The following is a 25,755-nucleotide window of genomic DNA, read 5'->3' as shown; positions in this document are numbered from 1 at the left end:
TATTGCATATAAGCGGGAGCGCCATAGTTACAGCTGACGCCATATAACCGTAAATAAAATGTGTTGAGTACATCGTTAAATAAAACATTTTTTTCTTTCTTTTTCTATAATTACAGAAAGTTTGGAACAAGTTTGGAAACCGATTTATTCCTCCTAAGTGAGAGAGAGAGAGAGAGAGAGAGAGAGAGGAGAGAGAGAGAGAGAGAGAGAGAGAGAGAGAGAGAGAGAGAGAGAGAGAGAGACAGAGAGAGAGAGAGAGAGAGAGAGAGAGAGAGAGAGAGAGAGAGAGAGAGAGAGAGAGAGAGAGAGCGTTGTTGTTGTAAACATTAAACCATGTTGATAATAAAAGTAATTTAGTTATTTATGAACATAATTAAATAGCCAAGCATCTCTCTTTGAGATTGTGCATATGATAGGGCCCGTACTTATAAAACGTTTAGAGTCCAGACTCAATCTCTAATGAGGGCCGAGACGTGGCCCAGTGGTAAAGTGCTCGCTTAATGCGCGGTCGATTCGGGATCGTTCCCCGTCAGTAGGCCCATTGGGCTATTTCTCTTTCCAGCCATTGCACCACGACTGGTACATCAAAGGCCGTGGTATGTGCTATCCTGTATATGGGATGGTGCATATAAAAGATCCCTTGCTGCTAATCAAAAAGAGTAGCCCATGAAGTGGCGACAGAGGGTTTCCTGCTTCAATATCTGTGTGGTCCTTAACCATATGTCTGACGCCATATAACCGTAAATAAAATGTGTTGAGTGCGTCATTCAATAAAATATTTCCTTCCTTCCTTCAATCTCTAATGACGTCACACATATACAATTTGTATGGCGTTACCATGACGTTCACGTCTCAGACTCTATTAGAGTCTCGTGTCTAGACTCTAAATGTTTTATAAGAACCAGGCCTGATCCCTTGCTACTACTGGGACACTGTAGCGGGTTTCCTCTCTTTAGAAGACTACACGTCAAACGATTACCAAGTGTTTGACGTCCAGTAACCGACGATTAATAAATAAATGTGCTCTAGTGGTGTCGATAAACAAAACGAAATTTAACTTTCAAATAGCTAGGCTAATCGTTATTTACTCAACAGAATTATATAAAGTTAAAGTTTGTTTTGTTTATCGACACGACTAGAGCACAGCGGCTATTGGACGTCTTGGACGTTCGGTACTTTTGAGACGTAGTCATCAGAGGAAATGCAGGGCCGTAGTTAGCATGGAAAAAAATTCGGAAAACATTATAGAAACTTAAAGAAAAGGAGTTTTAGACTATTAACTACTCAGTTGCCCACCCCACCCCCCCCACCCCCCCCCCAACAAAACATCCTAGCTACGACCCTGAAATGCTACATTTTTCATAATGCAGAAAGGGATCTTTTATATGTATTTTCCAACAGACAGAAAAGCACATACCACGGCCTTATAACAATTGTGGTGCAATAGTTGGAACGGGAAAACCAAATGGCTAGTAGGCGTTATGGTACGTCTTTGTTAGTGCCATATTATTTCAGCAAGCTGCGATCACTGACAACCTCTAAACATTTCACAACAATCTGATCAGTAGTATACCCCAAAATGCTGCACATGGTGGGTTTTTCATTCATTTATATAAAAAGCACTGAAAAACGCATTGGGCTAGAATTCGATACCTTATTATAGGCGTACGGGCTCCCATTTTTGCATGGGCTAAAGTTTTATTCATTTATTCATAATTAGCTTTGCTGCCAAACAACTATTTAGGGATGAAAAACGGTTTGTTTTGTTTAACGACACAACTAGATCACATTGATTTATTAATTATCGGCTATGGATGTAAAACATTTCGTAACTTTGACATATAGTTGTAGAGAGGAAACCCGCTATATCTTTCCCTTAGGAGCAAGGGATCTTTTATATGCACCATCCCACAGACAGGATAGCACATAGCACGGCCTTTGATATATCAGTCTTGGTGCACTGGCTGGAACGAGAAATAAACGCGCGCGAACGAAAACGAAAAAAATAAAGCAAACAAAACAACCCCCCCCCCCCATTCACACACACACACACACACACACACACACACACACACACAGCCTCCAGCAAAATAAATAAATACATATGTAAAGAATAACTAAAAAACCGAAATAAACACCAATTAACAAACAACAAACGTATAGTATACTTGCCTAAAATCTTCACAACTAGTTATTAAATGTCATCACATTATGAAAATATTTCTGTAATTTACATTTTAAACATCTCTTTTCTTTTCCATTTCTACGTCGCATTCGGTTGGATTACGTTCACCAAATGAAAATATAAAGCAATATCTGTTATATTACAGTTTTAGATTTCATGTTATGTCGGGCTTCAGTTGCCATGGAAACCATTTAATTGTCATTACCATGGCGACTAGTCATCTGTTGCAAATACTAGTTGTAAGCTGGATACATGTTGTTCACGCCATCATCTCTGTCAAAGTAGACTTTGAGTGGAGCGCAACGTCAAAACAATTCAATTCAATTCTTGCTTATTGGTAAAAACAATATACAAGTATCGTCCGTTGCCCTGTTTCGGTGAGGTTTCTCTTTCGGTGGTTGCGTCGTTTGTACGCAACAGTACGTACATTTGAATAGTTTTGACGAATTTGACTTTTGCATTGGAAATGTAAACAAATATCTGTTATATTCACAGATATTTTCATAAAAATAAAGTTAAAACGAGCAAAGAAAACAAGATTGAAAATTACCAAATCATAAACACGGCACATTTCTTAATACCTTTTTTCTATGATTTTCAAAGACTGTAATTTGAAAGAAAACTTAATTTTAAAAACTATTTTGGTCTGTTCTCAGCAGTACTGGTATCTGGTTATTGAAGTCACATGACTGTCACGGCGTCTGCTGGTAAAATTCTCTTTACAGATACTTGCCAAAAATATATGGTCCTTATATGTTTTAACACAAATATCTTTCTGGATAGACGTAGCCAAGTGGTAAAGCGCTCGCTGAATGCGCGGTCGCTTTGGGATCGGTCCCCGTCAGTGGGCCCATTGTGCTATTTCTCGCTCCAACCAGTGCACCACGATTGGTACATCAAAGACCGTGGTATGTACTATCCTGTCTGTGGGATGGTTCATATAAAAGATCCCTTGCTACTAATCGAAAAGAGTAGCCCATGAAGTGGCGACAGCGGGAGTCCTCTCTCAATACCTGTGTGGTCCTTAACCACATGTCTGACGCCATACAACCGTAAATAGAATGTGTTGAGTGCGTCGTTAAATAAAACATTTCCATCCTTCCATTCATTTGCACAACTTATAACACGATTGCAAGACATCATAATTGTTATATTTGTTTTCCTAAAATGTTGTCTGTTAACATTGGTTCTCAAGGGCTCCATTTTGTCATTTGCCTTAAAATATTTAAAATATTTTTTTTACAAATTATTATAAGTACATGTTTTGTTGACCAACAAACATGTTTTGATAAAAAAAAAAAAAAAAAAAAAAAAAAAAAAAAAAAAAAACACGTATCACCCACCGAAACAGGTTACGTAGTTAATAATATTTACTGCTGATGCATACCACAGGTTTTGACGCACGTGCAGTAATCTTAGCTACTTAGCGGCCAGTTTAGTACTCATTTATCATATATACTATAGTAGCTAGCATATTCAGTATAATCAAGGGGATATATATATATATATATATATATATATATATATATATATATATATATATATATATATATATATATATATATATATATACACATACACATACATATATATATACATATATTTACATATATATATATATATATATATATATATACATATGTACATATATAATATATATATATATATGTATATATGTATATATGTATATATATATATATATATATATATATATATATATATGTATATGTATATGTATATGTATATGTATATGTATATGTAGGCCTATATGTATATATATATATATATATATATATATATATATATATATATATATATATATATATATATATATACATATGTATGTATATATAATATATGTAAATATATGTATATATATATGTGTGTATGTGTGTGTGTGTGTATGTGTGTATAAGTAGCCTAAGCATGTTTTAACCCTGGAACCTCCTTCCCTCCCCCCTCCCCCTCCCCCCCCCAAAAAAAAACCCCACAAAAAATAAAAACAAAACAAAAATAAAATCCCTCAAGCGAACAACTAACTAAGACAATTGAATTTACATGCACAATTCAACATAAAACGTGTCCTAAATGACATGGGGACGAAACGTGTAACTAGGGTATAAAACGGTAGTATTTACGAAACGTCCATGAATGAAACAAATCGGGTACTAAACGCCCCATAACCGAACAGGCGTAGCATTAAATCAAACACAAACGGACAAAGGGCGGACAGTCTAGTAGGAAACACATGGCAAGAATTTCCGGTTAAACATACATGTGTTTACCTCCCAATTATTTACAAAATGAGGCCTTTAACTGACGAAGAAACAAAATTATTCTTTGAAAAATTATCAAAGTAGTAAGTGGTCATATTCTCCTTTGTTACATGGTAGTATTATGAGCGAATGACGGAATTTTACTCGGATTACTGGCGAATTTATTGACCGACATGATTCGGATTATTTTTTTTCTCTTTTGTGTTTTAATGACTAATATTATTATTAACTCTTTGTTTACAGTATAGGTGAAAATATCAAACTACTGTTGGAGAGGCCAGATGGAACTTACTGCTTCCGCTTGCACAGAGAGCGAATATTCTATGTCAGGCAAGTCAAGTGACTGGTTTTTTCTTAAAAAGTTAATTATAATATATATTGAATCGATTTATATAATAAATCATACTTCATAGCCAGAGTACTCTGCTGTTCCAGAGCTACAGGTACTGGGGGGGGGGGGGGCTCTAGGTGTGTGTGGGGTTTCTCACTAGCCCGAACTTAAAAACCACTAGCCATGGGCGTCTCAGTGAATCCGGGTCGTTTCGCCCTTATTCCTATTCGACCCTGAGTCGTTTAGCCCTTATTCCCGTTCGCCCCGAGTCATTTCGCCCTTAGAATGAGTCGTTTCGTCCTCTATTATGAGTCTTTCGCCCCTATGTATTGGGGTGGTACTAGTATGCCAAATTTGCTATATAAAAATAATTTTACCCATAATTTTGTCGTAATAGTCACCTAACACTCAACAAGGTTGTAGACGTAAAGTCCGAAACAATAAATTGCTCCTACCTTTATTTTTCGTTAGATTTTAGCCACATTTTGTCCAGACAGAAATCTTGAAAAAACAATTACAATGGCATGGATTCCACATACTAGATGATAACCATGTCAACTGTATCGACTTCGCCGAGATCGCATAGGGCAAAAAGCATGTAATTTTGTGCCGGCTGCCATTTTGACTTTTTATGGAATATTCTACAAGAGGGGTGAAAGGATATGACTTAATCTAACAACCGTTGAATGTAATAACATGTTATGATATAAATACAAATGTGATGACGTCATATTATTTTATTATTATTAATATTATTTGATTGTTTAAAATGTTTAAAGATACCACAAGAGATCATTGATTTTCACCCCACTTGAAGAGTATTCCATAAAAAACCAAAATGGCAGACAGCAGAAAACTGCATGTATTTAAATGTAAACTGAAGCAAATGGTCCTTTTAATATTTTATCATAAATCTTCTTCAGCATAGATGTAAACATGACACGTCAATGGATATTACAGAGGCCAATTTCGCAAATTTGCAGAAAAGCACCCCCCCCCCCCCCCCCCCCCCACACACACACACACACCCACACCAAAACACTTTATAACTAATATGTCCTATCGACAATATCATTGTGTAGGCTAGTCTTTGTACTTATTAATATAAAATAAATCAGGCCCGTAGGAACTGGGATGGTGTGAGGGGAGGGGTTCTTTAAAATATTGCACATAATAACATATACATATAAATGGTGTTTATGGTTGATAAAGGGTTACAAATTGATAACCTATATCTGATTTGCAACTAGAGTCACGTAAACAAATTTATTCATCATTCACAAACATAAACATGAGGGCGTAACGACCCTGTATAGAGGGCGAAACGAACCGGTATGGGGGCGAAACGACACGGGGCGATCGGGAATAAGGGCGAAACGACCTGATACTGTCTCAGTAGGCAAAGATTCTCACTCTAAAGGAAAGAAAGGAAGGAAGGAAATGGTTTATTTAACGACGCACTCAACACATTTTATTTATGGTTATATGGCGTCACACATATGGTTAAGGACCACACAAGTATTGAGGAAGGAAACCTGCTGTCGCCACTTCATGGGCTACTATTTTTCGATTAACAGCAAGGGATCTTTTATATGTTACGTACCATCCCACAGACAGGTCCTTAGCACATAGCACAGCCTATGAAAGTTTGATGTACCAGCCATGGTGCACTGGCTGGAGCAAGAAATTGCCCAATCATGAATGGGCCCACTGACGGGGATCGATCCCAAACCAGCTACACATAAAGTGAGCACTTGACCACTGAACTACGTCTTGCTCCTTCACTATAAAGAGTCTAATACAACACTAATGTTATGTTTGACTTTAAATGCCATTACATTGACCATTTTCGAGTTCACCAATTATAAATATATCATATATATATTAATCACTAACATGTGCTCAAGAGTAAGAAACCCGACAGCATTCCTTTTTAACAATGTTTCTATTAAATATTTTGGTGCTGAAGAGTTTCTTCCTGTAGTGTTTGTATTAGTGATTAATATGTGAAATATTTACCAGCAAAGTGGAAAATTATCAGTGTGAAGGCAGAAATTTATATAAAAACTTTTCACTAATTATATATAGAGTTATATTTGACCGAGAGAGTGATTATAACCAACCAAATGTGTCTAGCTCTCCTTCAGCAGAGTAATCTAGATAAATAAACAAGATTAATTAATAGCCAGAAAGTTTCAAGGATTTATCCACGATTTTTCACAAGAGTCTTGATGGCTAATCGGACTGGGAAAATTAGTACGATTTTAGTCATAATTGGGAATTTTGAGGCCACTGCATTTATGCATATGTAATATTATTTAAAACATATAATTAATTATATTTATTTTGTTTTAATACATTGTTCTTAATTTAAATGAAATAAATAATAAAACAAAATTCACCTATTTTTATTATTCTGGGGCCTAATTCCCTAAACTCTCGTAACTTTGCGATCTCGCAGTGCAATGCAAAACGACTTGCAAAGAGGATGCTTTGTTGTCTAGCAGAGCCTAGGCGACCTTTGTGAATAAAGCCCCTGATTTTCAGTTATATAATGAAAACAACTGTTCTTAGCTTTCGCACTATTTTTCCCAATCCAATCAAGCATGGGACTCTGATGAAAAATCCTCGATAAATCCCAGGAGATTGATGAATAATTGGGAATTTATAGCCAAGAAATTGGGAATTTTCTGTGATATTTGCTTTTGGGAAGGTGCTGATGTTTGGTATCCTACAACGTCTGGATAAATCACTGAGAAATATATTGTTAAAGTAAACAAGTATTTCTTTCGTTTTAAGCACTGAAAATCATTGTGATCTCATTTCCCCCTCGTTTTTGTGTAGGGAAGAGTTGATGAAAAGAGCTGGAAATGTCTCCAGGGAGAATCTCATTTCCATGGGAACGTGTTTCGGAAAATTCACAAAAACTGGGAAGTTTCGCTTGCACATCACAGCCTTGGACTACCTGGCACCTTATGCCAAAGTAAGTTGAAAGTTAAAAGACACCCTTACAGCACATTGATTTATTCAACAATGACCGTTAAGATATCAAACATTGTGTCATTCGCACATTGTATATTATATTCTTAGAGGTATCCCGCTACATATTTCCATTAGTAGCAAGTGATCTTTTACATATATCAGGGTTGGGAATTCTCCTCGGATCAGCTGTTTTCCTCTCATGGAACATTGCGTTTCCTCACATTTTAGTCGTCCTTTCCTCCAAAATGTGTCAGATGGCACAGATTTTAACCTAGGCTTTCAAGAATTTCCGGAACCCCTCTAGCTTTCCTCTCTTTTTACAGTTGACCAATTCCCACCCCTGATGTATATATGCACCATCCCACATGCAGGATAGCACATACCACAGCTTATGATATACTAGTCGTGGTGCACTGGCTGGAACGATAAATAGCCCAATGGATCCACCGATGGAAGTCAATCCTAGGTGACAGTGCATCATGTGAGTGCTTTACCACCGGGCTATGTCCTGCCCCCAGATGGGGGGGGGGGGGGGTCGAGATAAAAATACACTGTGGCCCCATGCTTATCACACTTTGTAGTCACTTCTCCGTAGTGCTGGTAATCGGTTTGAATTTCATCATCGATCATCGGTTATAATCGGTTGGCACCATCCGATCAACTTTCGATTACACAATCGATTAGAATTATGTGAACATAAGAAGGATTTGAATTATAATTACCAAGCACCTATTTGTGTGTTCACCAAAATAGACCCTTGAAATTGCTGGTTTTTACCGTTAATAGCTATTTACTATCTTCTTTTTTAAAAATGTAACACAGGCCTCCGAGAACTAAAAATTTGCGCACACTATTTATGGGTTACGCAAAAACAATTCAGGTAACCCATTTTGTTTTTAGGTGACGCATCATGATCATGTAAATGATGTCATAAACAGGGCTGGGAATTGGTGAACTGTAAAAAAGAGGAAATCTAGAGGAGTTCCGGAAATTCTTGAAAACCTAGGTTAAAATCTGTGCCATCTGACACATTTTGGAGGAAAACTGCTGATCCGAGGAGAATTCCCACCCCTGCATAAAGTCATTGCGCAAATGAAAAATAGGTTATGCAAAACTATACTTACGAGAGCAACGCGCAAACAAAACTATCGCTCTTGCTATTTTAAGAGGTCTGCAACATGAAAAGAAACCCCTACAGCAACATATTTACATCAATTCCATGATCTAGACTGGAGAAACAGTTATATACTGATGAAAAGAAGTAAAGGATCACACAGATAGCAAAAAGAAATAATGACTGCATCAAAAATCAATTCATATTGTCAGAAATTGACTGGGAACATATAGGCAGCACATTCGACACTACAGACATTCAAATCCCACATTACAACTTGGTATGAAATACAGACATTACTATGCTAGTAGTGAATTCAATTCAATCTGATTAAAATTAGCTCTACTGGTATACTGAACCGCAAAAGAAACGCGACACCTGTGTGGCTGAGAAAATATGTTTCAATTTATTAATATCAAAGATAAATTTTGAAAAATCTGATAAAGTCAATTTATTGGATGCACTTTGACCACAGTCTCTGGGTCGTTTGCCTGTGTTCAGGTAGTGGGGGGATCCAGCACATCGAGATTGTAGGGCGTGACATGTTCAATACCGTGTATGTCCTCCCTGGGTGTTCAAAACGGCCATACACCGTTGGTACATGGAGTGCACGAGGCGGTTCACAAAAGCCATTGGCACCTGTGCCCACACCCTCAGGAAAGCTGCCTCCAGTTGCACACGAGTTGTCGGCCGTGGGACCACCTGGTTAAGCCGTCTCTGGATTTCATCCCACAGGTGTTCAATCGGGTTCAAATCAGGGCTGAGAGCCGGCCACGGCATGGTTCTGATGTTGTGCTGACGCAGGAAGTCCATGGTGATCCTGGCCGTGTGGGGGCGAGCATTATCCTGCTGGAACACGTGGTTATGGTGACGCGTGAAGAAGGGCACTATGTGAGGTGTTAGAATCTGGTCAACGTAGCGCTGCGCTGTGATGCCATTCCCTCTGCCTGCACCAACATTTTGGAACAAATGGGGCCCAATTCTCTGATTCAGGCCTATAGCACCCCAAACCATGATGCTTTGGCCACCCCACGGGTCTCTCTCCAGGACACATGCGTCTCTGTAGCGTTCACCCCTCCTACGCCACACCCTCACTCTGCCATCCGAGTTGGAAACGCAGTACCGGCTCTCGTCAGAGAAGACTATCAACCTCCATTGTTGATGCCGCCAATGTTGGTGCTGTGTAGCCCACTGTAGTCGTGTCTGACGGTGGCGGGCAGTGAGGACAGGTCCTCGAGCGGGATGTCGGCAAAACAGGTTGTTGGCGGCCAGTCGACGTCGTACCGTGTCGTCACTGATGGGTCGCTGTCCAGTGCCAATGGTCGCGCGAGCTGTCATGCTGGCTGTTCTGAAGCGATCATTGAGGTGTTGCCGGTTGATGTAGCGGTCCTGCCTGGGCGTGGTCACCCGGGGGCACCCGTTGCGGTGACTGTCTGCAGTGCTGTTGGTGTTGATGTACCGCTGCTGTAGACGATGGATGGTGCTGACATGGACATTGTAAGCGTTAGCAACAACCAGGGCACGCTGCCCGGCTTGCAATCGGCCGATAGCTTGTTCTCTCTGCGCTGCTGACAATCGGGTCATACCTGATGCGTGCAAATTACGAATGCCAGGAATGCGGTTCAAGTTGGTTTTTATACCCATAACCTCCACGAGATGCACGTGCATTTCGGTTTTCATGACAATTGTTTGCGACTGCCACCCACAGCCTTCGAGACAGGTGCGTTTTGGCGTGTCGTTTCATGGAAAGTTGAAAGGGTACCTGCAATTTGGGTCTCAGTCATAAACCAGCATGTCTTGTAATATTGACAGTTACATCCCCGAAATAAATTGTTATAATTTACCATATAGAAATGACATTTAAAAATCTCGCGTTTCTTTTGCGGTTCAGTATATATACCAGTAGATCTAACAGTACTGCGTGGACTCCCATGTCCAGGTGACATTTCATCTATAAATTACATCGGTGAGACTATTTATGCAGTAGGCGAACTTGTTGGTCTATTTCAACATTTAAAAAACAGGGGAAAAAGTGCAGTAATAATAAACTCTGGATTGTATACTAGTATAAACCGATTTTATGGCTATACCATCATGGTTTTTTTTCCGTCTTGAAATGAATTTTATATAAAAATTTATATTGAAATTAGTTTCTGGCATACTTCATAATTCACCCGAATCATTTCGTATACCCTCGGCATAATCCCGAATGTTTCCAAATTCTTTTCAAATCACTGGCATGATTTTGCAAGTAAGGTTTTGATTGGTCGAATGAAAGGTCAACTGGACATGAGCTCCAACGGGCTGCTGTTAGATCCACATGTAATAGTGGAGCTAATTTTAATTAGATTGGAATTCAATTTGGTCTACAATTCGATGTGTTCCCTTATTTCTTTCCATCAGTATAGTTAACATTTTACCACAGAGTCGATTGTGGCTTTCTATAATCTATCATTGGAACACCACTACTTCTCTGGGTGGTAAATGTTCGCCACAGGTGACTAGAAATTTATGGGTATGGATACAATTTAAATATGTTCACTAGGGCAGATCAGTAAACCAAGAAACAAAAGAAAAGAAGAGGTTATTGTCAGACTCAGCCTGTACCATACCCCCTTCAGTGCTTCTAGAATTTTTATAAAATTAACTAGCCATGGGATCAGCAATTTAAAAAATTTATTAGCCATGATTAAAAATCCACTAGCCCTACTTTACTTTAAAGTAAATACAATTTTACTAATGGTAATAATCAGATATGTCACCCAAAGATGGAGACAGAGTTTAAAAACATTAAGATTTAGGAGTTACCAGGATATTCATATTTACAAAATACACTTAAATGCAGCATTTGACAACTTTTTTTTCACTAGCTGTCGGGCATGGCAATAGTAGTTATTTACTAGCCCAACGTTGAATATTACTAGCTATGGGAGGGGGACTACCATAATCTAGTAGCCCTACCCCCTTAAAAAAACCCATCATTTACACCCATTCTGCCAGAACCCACATAATATCAATATTTGTTACGTACATTTTTAGAATGGGGTCAGGGTGGTAGGCTTAGTTAAAAAGAGTACAATTTAATAGGAATTGTATGTTTGTGAATATGTTTATAATTGAAATGGCTAAAGGCTTGTTTTTTTTGGGTTTTTTTTTAACAAAACCACTTGTGCCCATTGATTAATTAATCATAGACTATTGGATGGCAAACATTTGATAATTCTGACTCATAGTCATAGATGGAATCTGCTTCATGCAAGGGATCTTTTCATGTACACTGCCACAGATAGGACAGCACATACCACATCCAAACTGTGAATGGATCATTATTATCAATGTCAGTGTTATTATGTTTACTATTTTCCAGTACAAGGTCTGGTTAAAACCAAGTGCGGAACAACAGTTTGTGTACGGTCACCACGTTATGAAGTCTGGACTGGGCAGAATAACCGAGGATACACAACAGTACCAAGGAATCGTGGTCTACAGCATGAATGATCTCCCTTTGGTAGGTATTCTGTATGATCTCAGTTTCGTAGGTATCCACGTGAATAATCTCCCTTTGGTAGGTATCCCCCGTGACTGTCTCCCTTTGGTAGGTATCCTCCGTGAATGATCTCCCTTTGGCAGGTATCCTCCGTGAATGTCTCCCTTTGGTATGTACATGTACCCTGGATGTCAAACATTTAGAAATTCTGACACATTCTTCAGTTAAAACTTTTGTTTTAACCACACCTCTAGACCACATTCATTAATTAACACTCTAGCAGGCCCATTGAAACATGGGTGGAGGATGGGAAGGGGTGTCTGTTCACACTTGTCGACAAATATGTCTTTTTCTCTTACTTGTATAAATATATAGAAATCTGGTGTTTTTCCTTCCATCAGAGACTGCGCCCACCTCAGCTAAAAGTCATACCTCCCCACTCCAGATATCATTCCTAGTCAGAAATGTTTTTCTCTCTTTCATTCAGGGTTTTGGTGTTGCGGCCAAATCAACACAAGAATGCCGAAGTGCCGACCCCATGGCCATTGTGGCGTTCCACCAGGCCGATATTGGTGAATACATACGTAACGAGGAGGGTCTCGTTTGATTGTTGTTCATCTTACATTACCAGCCTTGTACATACTTGTAAAATAAAATAAATATTTCTAAGATCATTGGAATTAAGCCTTTTGAAAGACTGATTTGGCAAGGCTTTTTGATTAGTATGCGTTGATTAATGATACCACTACAGATACCTAGCTTCCATATACACAGCTGCATACCACCTGAGATTACAAATATTTTTATTTTTATTAAAGGGACATTCCTGAGTTTGCTGTATTGTAAGATGTTTCCGACTAATAAACTATTTCTACGATTAAACTTACATATCAAATATATTTTCTTGTTTAGAATACCAGTGTCTGTATATTCAATGTGTTTCTGGTCGTCTAAATATTTGTTAAATCTTTTTTAAGGAAATAAAATGAAATTTAACCTAGTACAAATATTAGAACAATCAGAAACACGTTTAATATACAGCCACTAATATTGTATGCACAAAAATATATTTGATACGTAATTAAAATCGTTAAAAAGTCTGTTAGTCGATAATGTCTTTCAAAACTTCAGCAAACTCAGGAATGTCCCTTTAAAATATATGATGTAATGCGTGTATGCTCTATGCCAATAGCGTTTTATTCCATTGCCGAAAAAATCTGCGTTTCACCTGGAAATCCCAAACTAGTCCCCTGCACTAGAGAACATTGTATTATTAATCATAGGCTATTGGATGTCAAACACCCCTACATATTTTTTTTTACATGGTAGAATGGAAGAGATGTTCAACGACACCCTAACATCGGCTATGGAGTGTCAAACTATGGTAAATGCCATAGTTATATAATTACATAGAGTACCACTGATATTGTGGTTAGAATGATGGAAATGCATTTCCTCAAAGATATCTATCGTTTTTGCCCACATTTGATAGTGCATGGATGTAATTGAAAAGTCTAGCACTTTTATCTTTAAAGCTAAAGTTGCTATAATAAACTCCAAAGAAATCTTTTCTGCTTTTATTTACAAAATATACACACATTATATTATACAGGTAGACAAACATTAAATGTAATGATACAGCAAGGCCGTACCCTGGGGGTAGTGTTTCATTTGTTTGTAAAAAGTAGAACCCCCCCCCCCCCCCCCCGATTTTGACCAGGGTACGGCCCTGTACAGTAACAATATCTTACTGTGCACAGATTTAGAGCAGTTTTATCACCATATAAACCATATATGCATTTACATGTCTTGCCATCACTAACCTTAATTCCTGAGGTATGAACGTTTTTTTTTGCATAAATTTAATTATGAGACGGCAGGCCTCGAAATAAGCAGCAGTAAGTGCAACCTGGTACTAGATAATACAATAAAACTGATATTGTTCAGTTGTAACCTAATGGGATTATGGCTCAATGTTTTTAATTTTAATATATTTTTAGTTCATAATTACATGTAGTTATGGGCCAAGTACGAACTAGTAAAAATAAAAAATTGACCGAGTATGAAAGAAAGAAATGTTTTATTTAACGACGCACTCAACACATTTTATTTACGGTTATATGGTGTCAGACATATGGTTAAGGACCACACAGATTTTGAGAGGAAACCCGCTGTCGCCACTTAATGGGCTACTCTTTCCGATTAGCAGCAAGGGATCTTTTATTTGTGCTTCCCACAGGCAGGATAGCACAAACCATGGCCTTTGTTGAACCAGTTATGGATCACTGGTCGGTGCAAGTGGTTTACACCTACCCATTGAGCCTTGCGGAGCACTCACTCAGGGTTTGGAGTCGGTATCTGGATTAAAAATGCCATCCCTCGACTGGGATGCGAACCCAGTACCTACCAGCCTGTTGGCCGATGGCCTAACCACAATGCCACCATGGCCGGTTGACCGATTATGAAGCATCTCTTTAGTAGGATCCATTCAAAATCTCACAAGATGAAAAAAAAAATCTGTTTTGTTTAACGACACCTAGAGCACACTGATTTATTAATCATCGGCTATTGAATGTCAATCATTTGGTAATTTCAAGATATAGTCGGAGAGGAAGCCTGCTACATTTTTCTGTTAATAGCAGGGGATCTTTAATATGCACCATCCCACAGACAGAACAGCACATACCATGGCCATTGATATACCAGTCATGGAGCACTGGCTGGAAAACAAAAGAATGAAAGAAATGTTTTAACAACGCACTCAACACATTTTATTTACGGTTATATGGCATCAGACATGGTCAAGGACCACACACATATTTAAGGAGGAAACATGCTGTCACCACTTCATGGGCTACTCTTTTTCTACTGGCAGTGAAGGATATTTTATATGCACCATCCCATAGACCGGATAGCACATACCACAGCCTTTGATGTACCAGTTGTGATGCACTGGCTGGAACGAGAAATAGCCCAATGGACCCACGGACAGGGATCGATCCCAAACTGACCTCTCATCAAACGAGCGCTTTACCACTGGGCTATGTCCTACCCCTCACAACATTAAAGGTCTTGTGTCAAATATAAAACTACAATATTTCGCTACTTTCACATTTATTTGTAATAAATAAATAAAGTTGATCTACTAACTGATAATATTTCCATAATTTACTCTAGAATAATAATTTTAAAGTCTTGAACTGGATGACGAGAGGGGTTTCCCGAATAATTTGTGGTTAAAAATAGCATGGCCACCATCATTGTTTCTTTTGTCAACTTGCCCCAAAGAATTATGGGTAAATTTAGTGTTGATCGTGTACCCATAAAACAGTGACGTCACGAATTAATACATGTAACACACTCAAGACACTATTATTTTTTTTCCCTAGTAGTAAATGGAATTATTTGGTTGTAATTTTTTTATAGGCATATAGCTGAAGGAATAAACATCATGTTTTAATGCAAAAACTAAGCAGTATTTCTGGCGGCAACTTTGACACCGCACCTTTAAAATAGACCTTGTAATTTAATGATTAAAAAAATGTAAAATTTCACAAAATATTAGACATCCATATTGTTACACCTCTAACACACACACACATATTAAAAAGGGACCCATAACAAGTGTATAAATATATTCAAAATTTTTGTAAAAATGCACCAATACATTGGGCAACATTTTAATAACATAATTTCTAAAACAAAATTTGTATTTTCAAGAACATCATTGACCAGAGATCTAGTATGTTCTTACGCCCATCACAGCTATCTGGGCCGTGTGTCTAGGACTGTGGGTTAGCCATTAAGGTTATTGAGAGAGAAGAGGGTGTGGTGGTCCTACCCCTACGCCCACCACAGCTATCTGGGCCGTGTGTCTAGGACTGTGGGTTAGCCATTAAGGTTATTGAGAGAAGAGGGTGTGGTGGTCCTACCCCTACGCCCATCACAGCTATCTGGGCCGTGTGTCTAGGACTGGGGGTTAGCCATTAAGGTTATTGAGAGAGAAGAGGGTGTGGTGGTCCTACCCCTACGCCCATCACAGCTATCTGGGCCGTGTGTCTAGGACTGGGGGTTAGCCATTAAGGTTATTGAGAGAGAAGAGGGTGTGGTGGTCCTACCCCTACGCCCATCACAGCTATCTGGGCCGTGTGTCTAGGACTGGGGGTTAGCCATTAAGGTTATTGAGAGAGAAGAGGGTGTGGTGGTCCTACCCCTACGCCCATCACAGCTATCTGGGCCGTGTGTCTAGGACTGGGGGTTAGCCATTAAGGTTATTGAGAGAGAAGAGGGTGTGGTGGTCCTACCCCTACGCCCATCACAGCTATCTGGGCCGTGTGTCTAGGACTGTGGGTAAGCCATTAAGGTTATTGAGAGAGAAGAGGGTGTGGTGGTCCTACCCCTACGCCCATCACAGCTATCTGGGCCGTGTGTCTAGGACTGTGGGTAAGCCATTAAGGTTATTGAGAGAGAAGAGGGTGTGGTGGTCCTACACCTACCCACAGAGTTGTTCAAACTCACTCTGGGTGGGAGCCGGTACCGGGCTGTGAACCCTGTACCCATCAGCCTTATGTTCGATGGCTTAACCAAGACACCACCGAGGCCGGTTCTGACAATCAAATTAGCATCTGGGCAGGTTTGGTTACTTTGACTGCAAACCTGGGCCCAATTTGTATGCTTAGTTTTGCACATAAACGTAAATCTACGACTAAACCACAATTCTTATTATTATAGTAACAACAAATAAGAGTTAGAAAAACACATTTCATTTTCTTTTGTCCTTAAAATGCTCCATTTTCCTTTATTATGTAAATTTTCTTCGTGAAATAGAAGCCAAACACATGTAAATGTATGCCTGGTATAACTGCTAGTCACAGACGTAAACTTGTGATGTTTTGTGCAATTGCCCCCTGTGGTGTTGGAATGCTTAACATTTTATACTACAGCCATTCAGTATTAGCTGCCACCAGTCTCTTACATTAGGGGCAGGTGCTGAACTGATAAAAAACCCAAAAAAACCCTAACTTTTATAGCCTGTATCATCTAAACATAAGGGGTTATCTTTCTTAATTGTGAAACTGCAACTTTTCCATATTATTTTCATATGCCGGCTATCAAAAGTGATTACCCCAAGAGTGCAGGAAGCAATTAAAAGTTGATACGGCCATCAAAACAATGTCAATGCATATGATGAGATCTATACTATGCGAGCGCCATAGGAAGAGAAAAAACATTCCTGGCCAAAAAAGTGGTACGGCCATGGTCATGCCGCTTCCGGCGCCCCTGCAACCAACCATCCATCCCCCTACATACATGCATTTCTGATTAGCAATATCCTACGATTAGATGGTCGGTGTCCTTTGGATTTGTGAGTGGAAATATGCTGTAGGATTAAGTGCCACAGGTACCATGTATTCTAAAGTGGAACATCGTCCCAGGTTTAACATATACCAAGTTACATATTTAGTGTTTTCCCTATAAATTTGGCAAGGCGTGGTAGCTTAAACATTTTTGTGCAATTTTACCATTTTCAGGGCACCTTTTTTTTTTATTAAAGGCAAAAAATCTAAAGAAATAAAAATAAATGTAATTAATGTGTTTGTTTTATTAAATGAATAGCAAAATATATAACATGTTTTATTAATTAATAATACAGTAATAATTCGGAATGTTTTATAAAGGCAATTTCAGAGTTAATTATTGAGAAAGGCTTGTATAATATCAGGGCAGCATAGTGCGGATTAAGGCAAGATGGTGCTAGACTATTGAGGAAAAATACTAATATTTCTTCCTACATGTATGTGTTAAACAATGGAAATATTTTCTTGGAGAAACAGCTGCCTGAGTGGAAATAATAAAAAAATCTTGTTTGTTCAAAGTTTGTTTTGTTTAACAACACCACTAGAGCACATTGATTTATTGATCATCGGCTACTGGATGTCAAACATTTGGTAATTTCGACATATAGTCTTGGAGAGGAAACTTATACATTATTCCATTAGTAGCAAGGAATCTTTTATATGTACCATCCCTCAGACAGGATAGCACATACCCCAGCCTTTTAATATACCAGTTGTGGTGCACTGGCTGCAACGAGAAATAGCCCAGTGGGCCCATCAACGGGAATCGATCTCGGAGCGACCATACATCAAACAAGCACTTTACCACCGAGCTACGTTCACCCCCTAGTAGCGATTCGATTCTTCGACCCAAGCATCTCAAGCATGACGTAACTACCAAACCCGGCGGGTCTAGGCTGGACAGGACCAAACTCACAGTGGAATGATGTTCTAAGTTTAGCTGCCTGTGTACATGGAGTGGAATGATATCTTGGACAAATTGCCCTTAGTATCCTTAGTATCCTTGAGCGAAAATATGTTTTAGCAGATAACATTTTGTTCAGTATCGTATCACGATTTGCTACACAAGTTTCAGAGATTGTTACACAATTTTTAGACATTAAACAGTAATTGCTAATCAATTTTCAACTGACTAGAAATATTGCTAATCATGATTTTGAAAACAAAATGTTCCCTTCTGAGCATTAACTGCTACCAGTGTCCTACATATTTCTGAGAATGTGATAGAATTATCTGCCACATATCCTACATATTCCCATGTGAAAATATGTCCTAGGCGTAAGCTGTCACCAGCTTTCTAAATATTCTTGAGTGGAAGGAAGGAAATGTTTTATTCAACGATGCACTCAACACATTTTATTTAAGGTTATATGGCGTCAGACATATGGTTAAGGACCACACAGATAATGAGAGAGGAAACCTGCTGTTGCCACTTCATGGTCTACTTTTTTCGATTAGCAGCAAGGAATCTTTTATATGCACCATCCCACAGACAGGATAGTACATACCATGGCCTTTGTTACACCAGCTTAACCATATGTCTGACGCCATATAACCGTAAATACAATGTGTTGAGTGCGTCATTAAATAAAACATTTCTTTTTTTTTGTTACATCAGTTGTGGAGCACTGGCTGGAACGAGAAATAGCCCAATGAGCCCACCAATGGGAATCGATCCTAGGTCGATCGGGCATCAAGCAAGTGCTGTTCCACTGAGCAACATCCTGCCCCTCTCTTGAGTGGATGTCCTATGATTAATTTGTTAATATGTTAATCTGGTTCTGTGACTTCGTTTCCGTGTTTCACTTTTTCTTTGTCTTTTCACCGTCTCTTCTTCATCTTGCACCAGGCAGACGAGTTTGTAAATAATGCACGTGAAGTTGCCGGAAACACTTTTGATGGTTTCAGTGATCGTGTCCAAGTCAAGGACGACTTTGTGTTCGTTGTACTGAAAGAAAACAAAAACAAAATTATGACCATATTATAAGTTTGTTTTTAAAGTTTGTTTTGTTTAATGACACCACTAGAGCACATTGATTAATTAATCATCGGCTATTGGATGTCAAACATTTGGTAATTCTGACTCGTAGTCATCAGAGGAAACCCGCTACATTTTTCCTAATGCAGCAAGGGATCTTTTATATCCACAGAAAGGAAAGCACATACCACAGCCTTTGTCCAGTTGTGGTGCACTGGTTGGAATGAGAAAAACCCCAGTCAGTTGAATGGATCCACCGAGGTGGTTCGATCCTGTATTGCAAGCACCTCAAGCGAGCACTCAACCGACTGAGCTAAATCACGCCCAACCATATTATAATACAAAATGGCAGGTGTGTGGCACATATAGTCACAAGAGACAAACACCTATCGCGGTTGGAGAAATAAGGGCTTGGATGTGGAGGTGGACAGTAAGAAGTTGACAGATAAGAGCTGTCATATTGATAAGAAATGAGATGGAATTAAAGGGAGAGAAAGGAAAGGGGATTGTGGGATAATTGTGTTTTTTTTTTTTAAATAATACAAAATAATTATGTCATAATTCAACAGAACACAAATCCCACATAGTAACAGTTTTTAGTGACAAGCTTAAAAACATCTGGAGAAGCCCAAATAAAGAATTTCTAGTTCAATCAACCAGTAGAAAGGTGCCAGAAAGCCATTCTAGAGAAAACGTCTAGTAGCAGACGTCAACTAGATGGTAATGCACCCTTTTCATTGGTCTGGTCGTTCAGAAGGTAGACAGCCACTGCTACCTGTTCATCACGTCATTCCATAATCAAAGGTAATCGTGTAATATGTAACACGGCATGTATTCCTTCTAGTGACCGGCGTCATGGTTAGGCCATCGGTCTACAGGCTGGTAGGTACTGGGTTCAGATCCCAGTCGAGGGATGGAATTTTTAATCCAGATACCGACTCCAAACCATGAGTAAGTGCTCCGCAAGGCTCAATGGGTAGGTGTAAATCACTTGCACCGACCAGTGATCCATAACTGGTTCAACAAAGGCCATGGTTTGTGCTACCCTGCCCGTGGAAGCACAAATAAAAGATCCCTTGCTGTGTGTTGTAAAAGAGTAGCCTATGTGGCGACAGCGGGTTTCCTCTAAAAAACAGTGTCAGAATGACCATATGTGTGATGTTCAATAGCCGATGATAAGACAAAAAATCAATGTGCTCTAGTGGCGTCGTTAAATAAAACAAACTTTACTTTATTTTTTCCTTCTAGTGACGTAATGTGTAGCTGCGATCAGGGTCGTGAGGTAAAGGTACAAAAATAAAAAGCTGTGAATGTTATAATAATGATAGTAAAATTATAAGTACGATTGAACTAGAAAATATTTCTGGCACTTGTCCTTCCGAGGGTGGGACGTAGCCCAGTGGTAAAGCGCTTACCAGATGAGCAATCAGTTTAGATCGATCCCCGTCAGTGGGCCCAATGTTGGCTTATTTCTCGCTCTAGCGAGTGCACCACAACTGGTGTACCAAAGGCCGTGGTATGTGCTGTCCTGTCTGTGGGATGGTGCATATAAAAGATCACTTGCTACTAATGGAAAAACGTAGAGGCTTTCATCTTACCGAATGGTCGACATCCAATAGCCAATGATTAATAAATCAATGTGCTCTAGTGGTGTTGTTAAACAAAACAAACTTTAACAAACTTTTCTCCTTCTGTACATGTAGATGGTTTTTCTGACACTCATCTCAAGAAAATCAATCCTTGGAGCTCACTGCAAAGGTTGATTTTCCTTAACTTGTGTCAGAAAAAACATCTATATTTTAGTTTAATTTATTTTTGTGCTTATATCCAAGTAAGGTTCAAGCACACTATCCTGGGCACACACCTCAGCTATCTGGGATGTCTGTCCAGGACAGAAGGTATGTTGTTAGTGGTCAGTGAGAGAGACGAGTGTGTAGTGGTCTTACACCTACCCAATGAGTCGTTAAAACTCCCTCTAGGTGGGAGCCGGTACCGGGCTGCGAACCCAGTACCTACCAACCTTATGTCTGATGGCTTAATCAGCCGTTAAGACAGGAAAGAAATGTTTAACGGCACACCAGTACATTGTTTAGTCAGTGGTCAATGGGGGAAAAAGGTATGGAATGCTTAACAACACCCCAGCATATAAACTAATGATATTCAAGATGGAAAGAGAAGAGGGAATACATGATATTTGAGACCAAATTTAATTTAGTTATGTCTGCATAAAACATATGCACAGAGACATAATGTGGGATTGAAAGTTTGTTTTGTTTAACGACATCACTACAGCATATTGATTTATTAATCATCGGCTACTGGATATCAAACATTTGGTAATTTTAACATACAGTCTTAGAGAGGAAACATGCTACATTATTCCATTAATAGCAAGGTTATCTTTTGTATGCACCATCCCACAGACAGGGTAGCACATACCATAGCCTTTGATAAACCAGTCGTGGTGCACTGGCTGGAACGATAGCCCAATGTGTCCACTTGTGGGGATCGATCTCAGGGCAACCACACATCAAACAAGCACTATACCACTGAGCTATGTTCACCTGCTTTACTTTCTGAATTACCAAACCTGGCAGGTCTAGGCTGGACAGGATCAAACTCTGAGGTGCTTGCATCTTAGGATCTAACAGACTGGGATCGATCCTAGACCAACTACGCATCAAGCGAGCACGTTATCACTGATCTGCGTCCCAACCCCCGCTTAGGTTTGAATTTCTTTTTCACTATAGATCTATAACTTAGCATCAATCACAAACTTCTGGGTATGGCATTTCCAGTGTGACATCTCGTAGTTTCTGTCCAGTCAGATTGTCGTACAAGCCGAGAGTTGACAGGTGAGTATCTTCAGATGTTTCTGTGACGTACGCTACACTAAGAATGTCCAGTTCATCTTCGTATTCCACCCCGTGAATTTCCTGTCAAGAAAAACAAATAACTAATGCTGAGTGCAAACACATTTTACTGAAACAAAGACAGCCCTCGAAATAAAGTTGTGAATGATAGGTCACATCTAGTGTTTATCCAGTCTTGTTTTAGCATGGTGCGGCACCATGACTCAGTAGTCTAGAAACATGGTACCCTGAGATTAAACAAGCCTTTTTCAGTCATTAATTCTAAAATTGCCTCTTATGGTATTAACTAATAAACTATGACTGTTATATGTTTTGCCATTTATTTATTAAAGCAAGCTTATTTCAAGGGCTGCAAAAACATGTTTCACATTGCAAACAACATTAACCCAACATCAACCACAGAATCTAAAACAGTGAACAAAGACATGTGGAAAACGTTAACACTTCTTCACTTGAAATTGACATTTATTTGCAGACAGGTTAATTGTCCACCGATGTTTTTATTTATCAAGCACTGCACATAAGCATACAACACGGGGGGGGGGGGGGGGGGGGGGGGGGGGGGGAGGGGCAACTACCAGGGCTGGAGCAAATCCTTAGGTAAAAGTATACTACAAACCGACTGTGTGAAGTTGGAAAATTCATCATCGTATGTTCTTTGTCGGTCACTGGTTCGTCCCGAGGATGTTATTATCACAGATTTTTTGTCCTGAAAAAAAATATTCAAAAATCTCTCGTTGAATCAGTACAGCATGTTGGTACTCAAAATGAAAAGAATTTATAAGACATTATTTTAAACAAGATTCGATTTTGTATTATGTTTATGACCTGAGTGAAATAAATCTCTTTACATTAACAGCAACTTACCATGCAAGCCTGAAAAAAAAAAAAAAAAAAAAAAAAAAAATTGTTTATGGGGTGGGTGGGGGGTGGGGGAACAGTGGGGGGTGGTAGTAGAAATCTTACCAAGCCTAAATTTTTTTTTTTTTTTTTAAATAAATAAATAATAACATTTTGTTTTTGGGGTTGGGGTGGAGGGTTAGTAAGAATCTTCTTTGGTTAAACAACAAGAAATTCAAAGAATTAAAAGTCTCGCCTACCATGAAAGGGTCATGGAATCTCCAATACAGATTTACACCTCAAAGTGAACTCGTACAATAAAAAATATTGTATATGGGGGTCTCTATGTGTACTCGGGCACAGATTGAGTCTAGCAAGACTCCAGTTCATTCATAGGACTCGAGTATCCATGCAAGGAAAAGCACTCTGATTCAATTATAATTTTAATGTCATTTTGCCATATGCCTGCCGCCGAATACATTGTAGGGTTATGAGACATGCAGTGAAACAAAAGTTGAGTGTGTAAAATGCAATACAATGACATGATTTGTCATCCATGTTCAGCGCTGGAATTAAGATGCATAATGCTATTTTATTTTATTCCTTTGTCTCATCATCTAGTGTAAGTGTTGGGTACTTGAGTCCGGGTCAAGTTTGACCATCTAATACTCAAGTCCAATATTTTGGACTTGTGGAGACCCTAATTGTACACAACATTGTATAATAAACTTGTAAACTGACATACAAAACGTGAGTGTGTCTAGCTGATTTGTTGATAATACAAAAATGTGTTATAAAACATAGAGCACTGCTCATATCGACGTTGATGGTCAAAACTGTTCGGTATCAGTATCATGTCAATACCGATTTACCATACTGAGCAAATCTCCAAATACCGAAATTTCAGTGTTGAAAAATGTTTCCAGCCATTTAGTAAAGCACTAACAATATATCTGAAGCGCAAAATAACTGAAATGAAGAGTGAGATGAGGACCCGGTGTATGGAATTTAATTTTATTTAGATGAAATTAGCGGGTGAGACTTAACTCGGGCATGCATTTAAAGCTGAATACACTGAGAATACCGCTCGATATTGGTATCGGTATTGTGTCAACCGATACCGAACCTGATATTTCAATACCGCCCAGCTCTAAAAACTGGCTTTAACTAACGTACGAAACATGTACCTTTTATATAACTGATTTACGATGACACAAGAATAGTTTATAAAACTTAACAGAACATTATGACTGACTGACTGTAACCTATGTTACACAAGTATGGGGAAGTTTAGTTGGCCTTAAACGGAACTCTTCACATCCTACCCCCCCCCCCCCCCCCCCAGACGACTGATATAGCTGAGGCTATATATACTCTTCAAAAGAAGAAACGCAAAACCACATTGTCGTAACATTTGGAGAATTGATTTAATTATTGAATGGTGAGTCCGATAATTACCAAATGTTGCAGGATTGTTCACAATTCACTCTAGTCCATTGTGAGTAAGTGATAGGACACACCACCAAGGTCAAGGTCATCTGGAGTCAATACCGGGTGTGGCCTCCGCGTGTGTTGACAACTGCCTGGCACCGCCTGCCCATTGAAGCAACCAGAGTACGGATGACGTCCCGGGGGATGGTGGCCCACTCGGCCTGCAAGGCTGCTGCCAGCTCGGGCAGGGTCTGGGGCTGTGGTTGTCGCTGTCGGAGGCGTCGGTCCAACTCGTCCCATAGATGCTCAATTGGGTTCAAATCCGGTGATATCGATGGCCAAGGAAGGACATTAATGTTGTTGTTCTGTAGGAAAGCCGTTGTGAGACGTGCTGTGTGAGGCCTGGCGTTGTCATGTTGGAACACTGCGTTGGCGTTGGCCATAAATGGAACGATGTGTGGCCGGAGGATCTGGTCAATGTAGCCCTGTGCATTCAGGTTGCCCTGCACGTGGACCAGGTCAGTTCTGCCAGTGTGTGAGATGGCTGCCCACACCATGACACTACCCCCGCCGAATCTGTCCACTTCCTGCACGCAGTTTGCCGCATAACGTTCACCACGACGCCTATACACGTGACATCTTCCATCATGACGTCGGAGCAGAAATTGGGACTCGTCACTGAACCACACCTGTCTCCATCGCAGTTGAGGCCATTGTCGATGAATCTGGCACAACTGCAGTCGGAGTCGACGGTGTTGTGGTGTTAAGATGACACCTCGAACTGGACGTCTGGCACGAATTCCTACCTCACGTAGGCGGTTCCGTACGGTCTGGTCGGATATCCTGCGCAAACCTGGTATTGCTGCGGCTGTGGAGGTGGCAGTAGTCAATCGTTCCCGAA

At 39.5% G+C, this 25,755-nt stretch overlaps 2 protein-coding genes across 2 annotated transcripts in view; one reads left to right on the top strand and one right to left on the bottom strand.

The window, feature by feature from the left end:
• The first annotated feature begins 4,396 nt into the window (after window positions 1-4,396).
• On the top strand, window positions 4,397-13,049 carry LOC121390231 (60S ribosome subunit biogenesis protein NIP7 homolog). Its single transcript, XM_041522004.1, has 5 exons — window positions 4,397-4,544; window positions 4,705-4,791; window positions 7,637-7,775; window positions 12,256-12,396; window positions 12,863-13,049. Exons 1-5 carry the CDS (start codon window positions 4,489-4,491, stop codon window positions 12,980-12,982), a joined length of 543 nt encoding a protein of 180 aa, XP_041377938.1. The 5' UTR covers window positions 4,397-4,488; the 3' UTR covers window positions 12,983-13,049.
• A 6,274-nt stretch (window positions 13,050-19,323) lies between these two features.
• LOC121390513 (DDB1- and CUL4-associated factor 17-like) overlaps window positions 19,324-25,755 on the bottom strand; it is a 29,522-nt gene continuing 23,090 nt past the window's right edge. Inside the window, exons 13-15 of the mRNA XM_041522343.1 lie at window positions 23,203-23,292; window positions 22,488-22,646; window positions 19,324-19,680 (exon numbers count right to left, since the gene is read on the bottom strand). Coding sequence (XP_041378277.1) covers window positions 19,495-19,680; window positions 22,488-22,646; window positions 23,203-23,292 — 435 coding nt within the window. The 3' untranslated portion in view covers window positions 19,324-19,494. The remainder of the gene's footprint in view (window positions 19,681-22,487; window positions 22,647-23,202; window positions 23,293-25,755) is intronic.

This window comes from Gigantopelta aegis, chromosome 15 (assembly GCF_016097555.1).
Source record: "Gigantopelta aegis isolate Gae_Host chromosome 15, Gae_host_genome, whole genome shotgun sequence".
Taxonomy (NCBI): Eukaryota; Metazoa; Mollusca; class Gastropoda; order Neomphalida; family Peltospiridae; genus Gigantopelta; species Gigantopelta aegis.
Note: the sequence above shows the minus strand (reverse complement) of the source record. Positions and strands in the feature narration are given on the sequence as shown.

Bases quoted from the DNA above. Each gene is read 5' to 3' on its own strand.
- LOC121390231 (XM_041522004.1), top strand. From the start codon at position 4,489: ATGAGGCCTTTAACTGACGAAGAAACAAAATTATTCTTTGAAAAATTA. The intron at 4,792-7,636 runs GCAAGTCAAGTG...GTTTTTGTGTAG, and splicing joins GAGCGAATATTCTATGTCAG to GGAAGAGTTGATGAAAAGAG. The intron at 7,776-12,255 runs GTAAGTTGAAAG...ACTATTTTCCAG, and splicing joins ACCTGGCACCTTATGCCAAA to TACAAGGTCTGGTTAAAACC.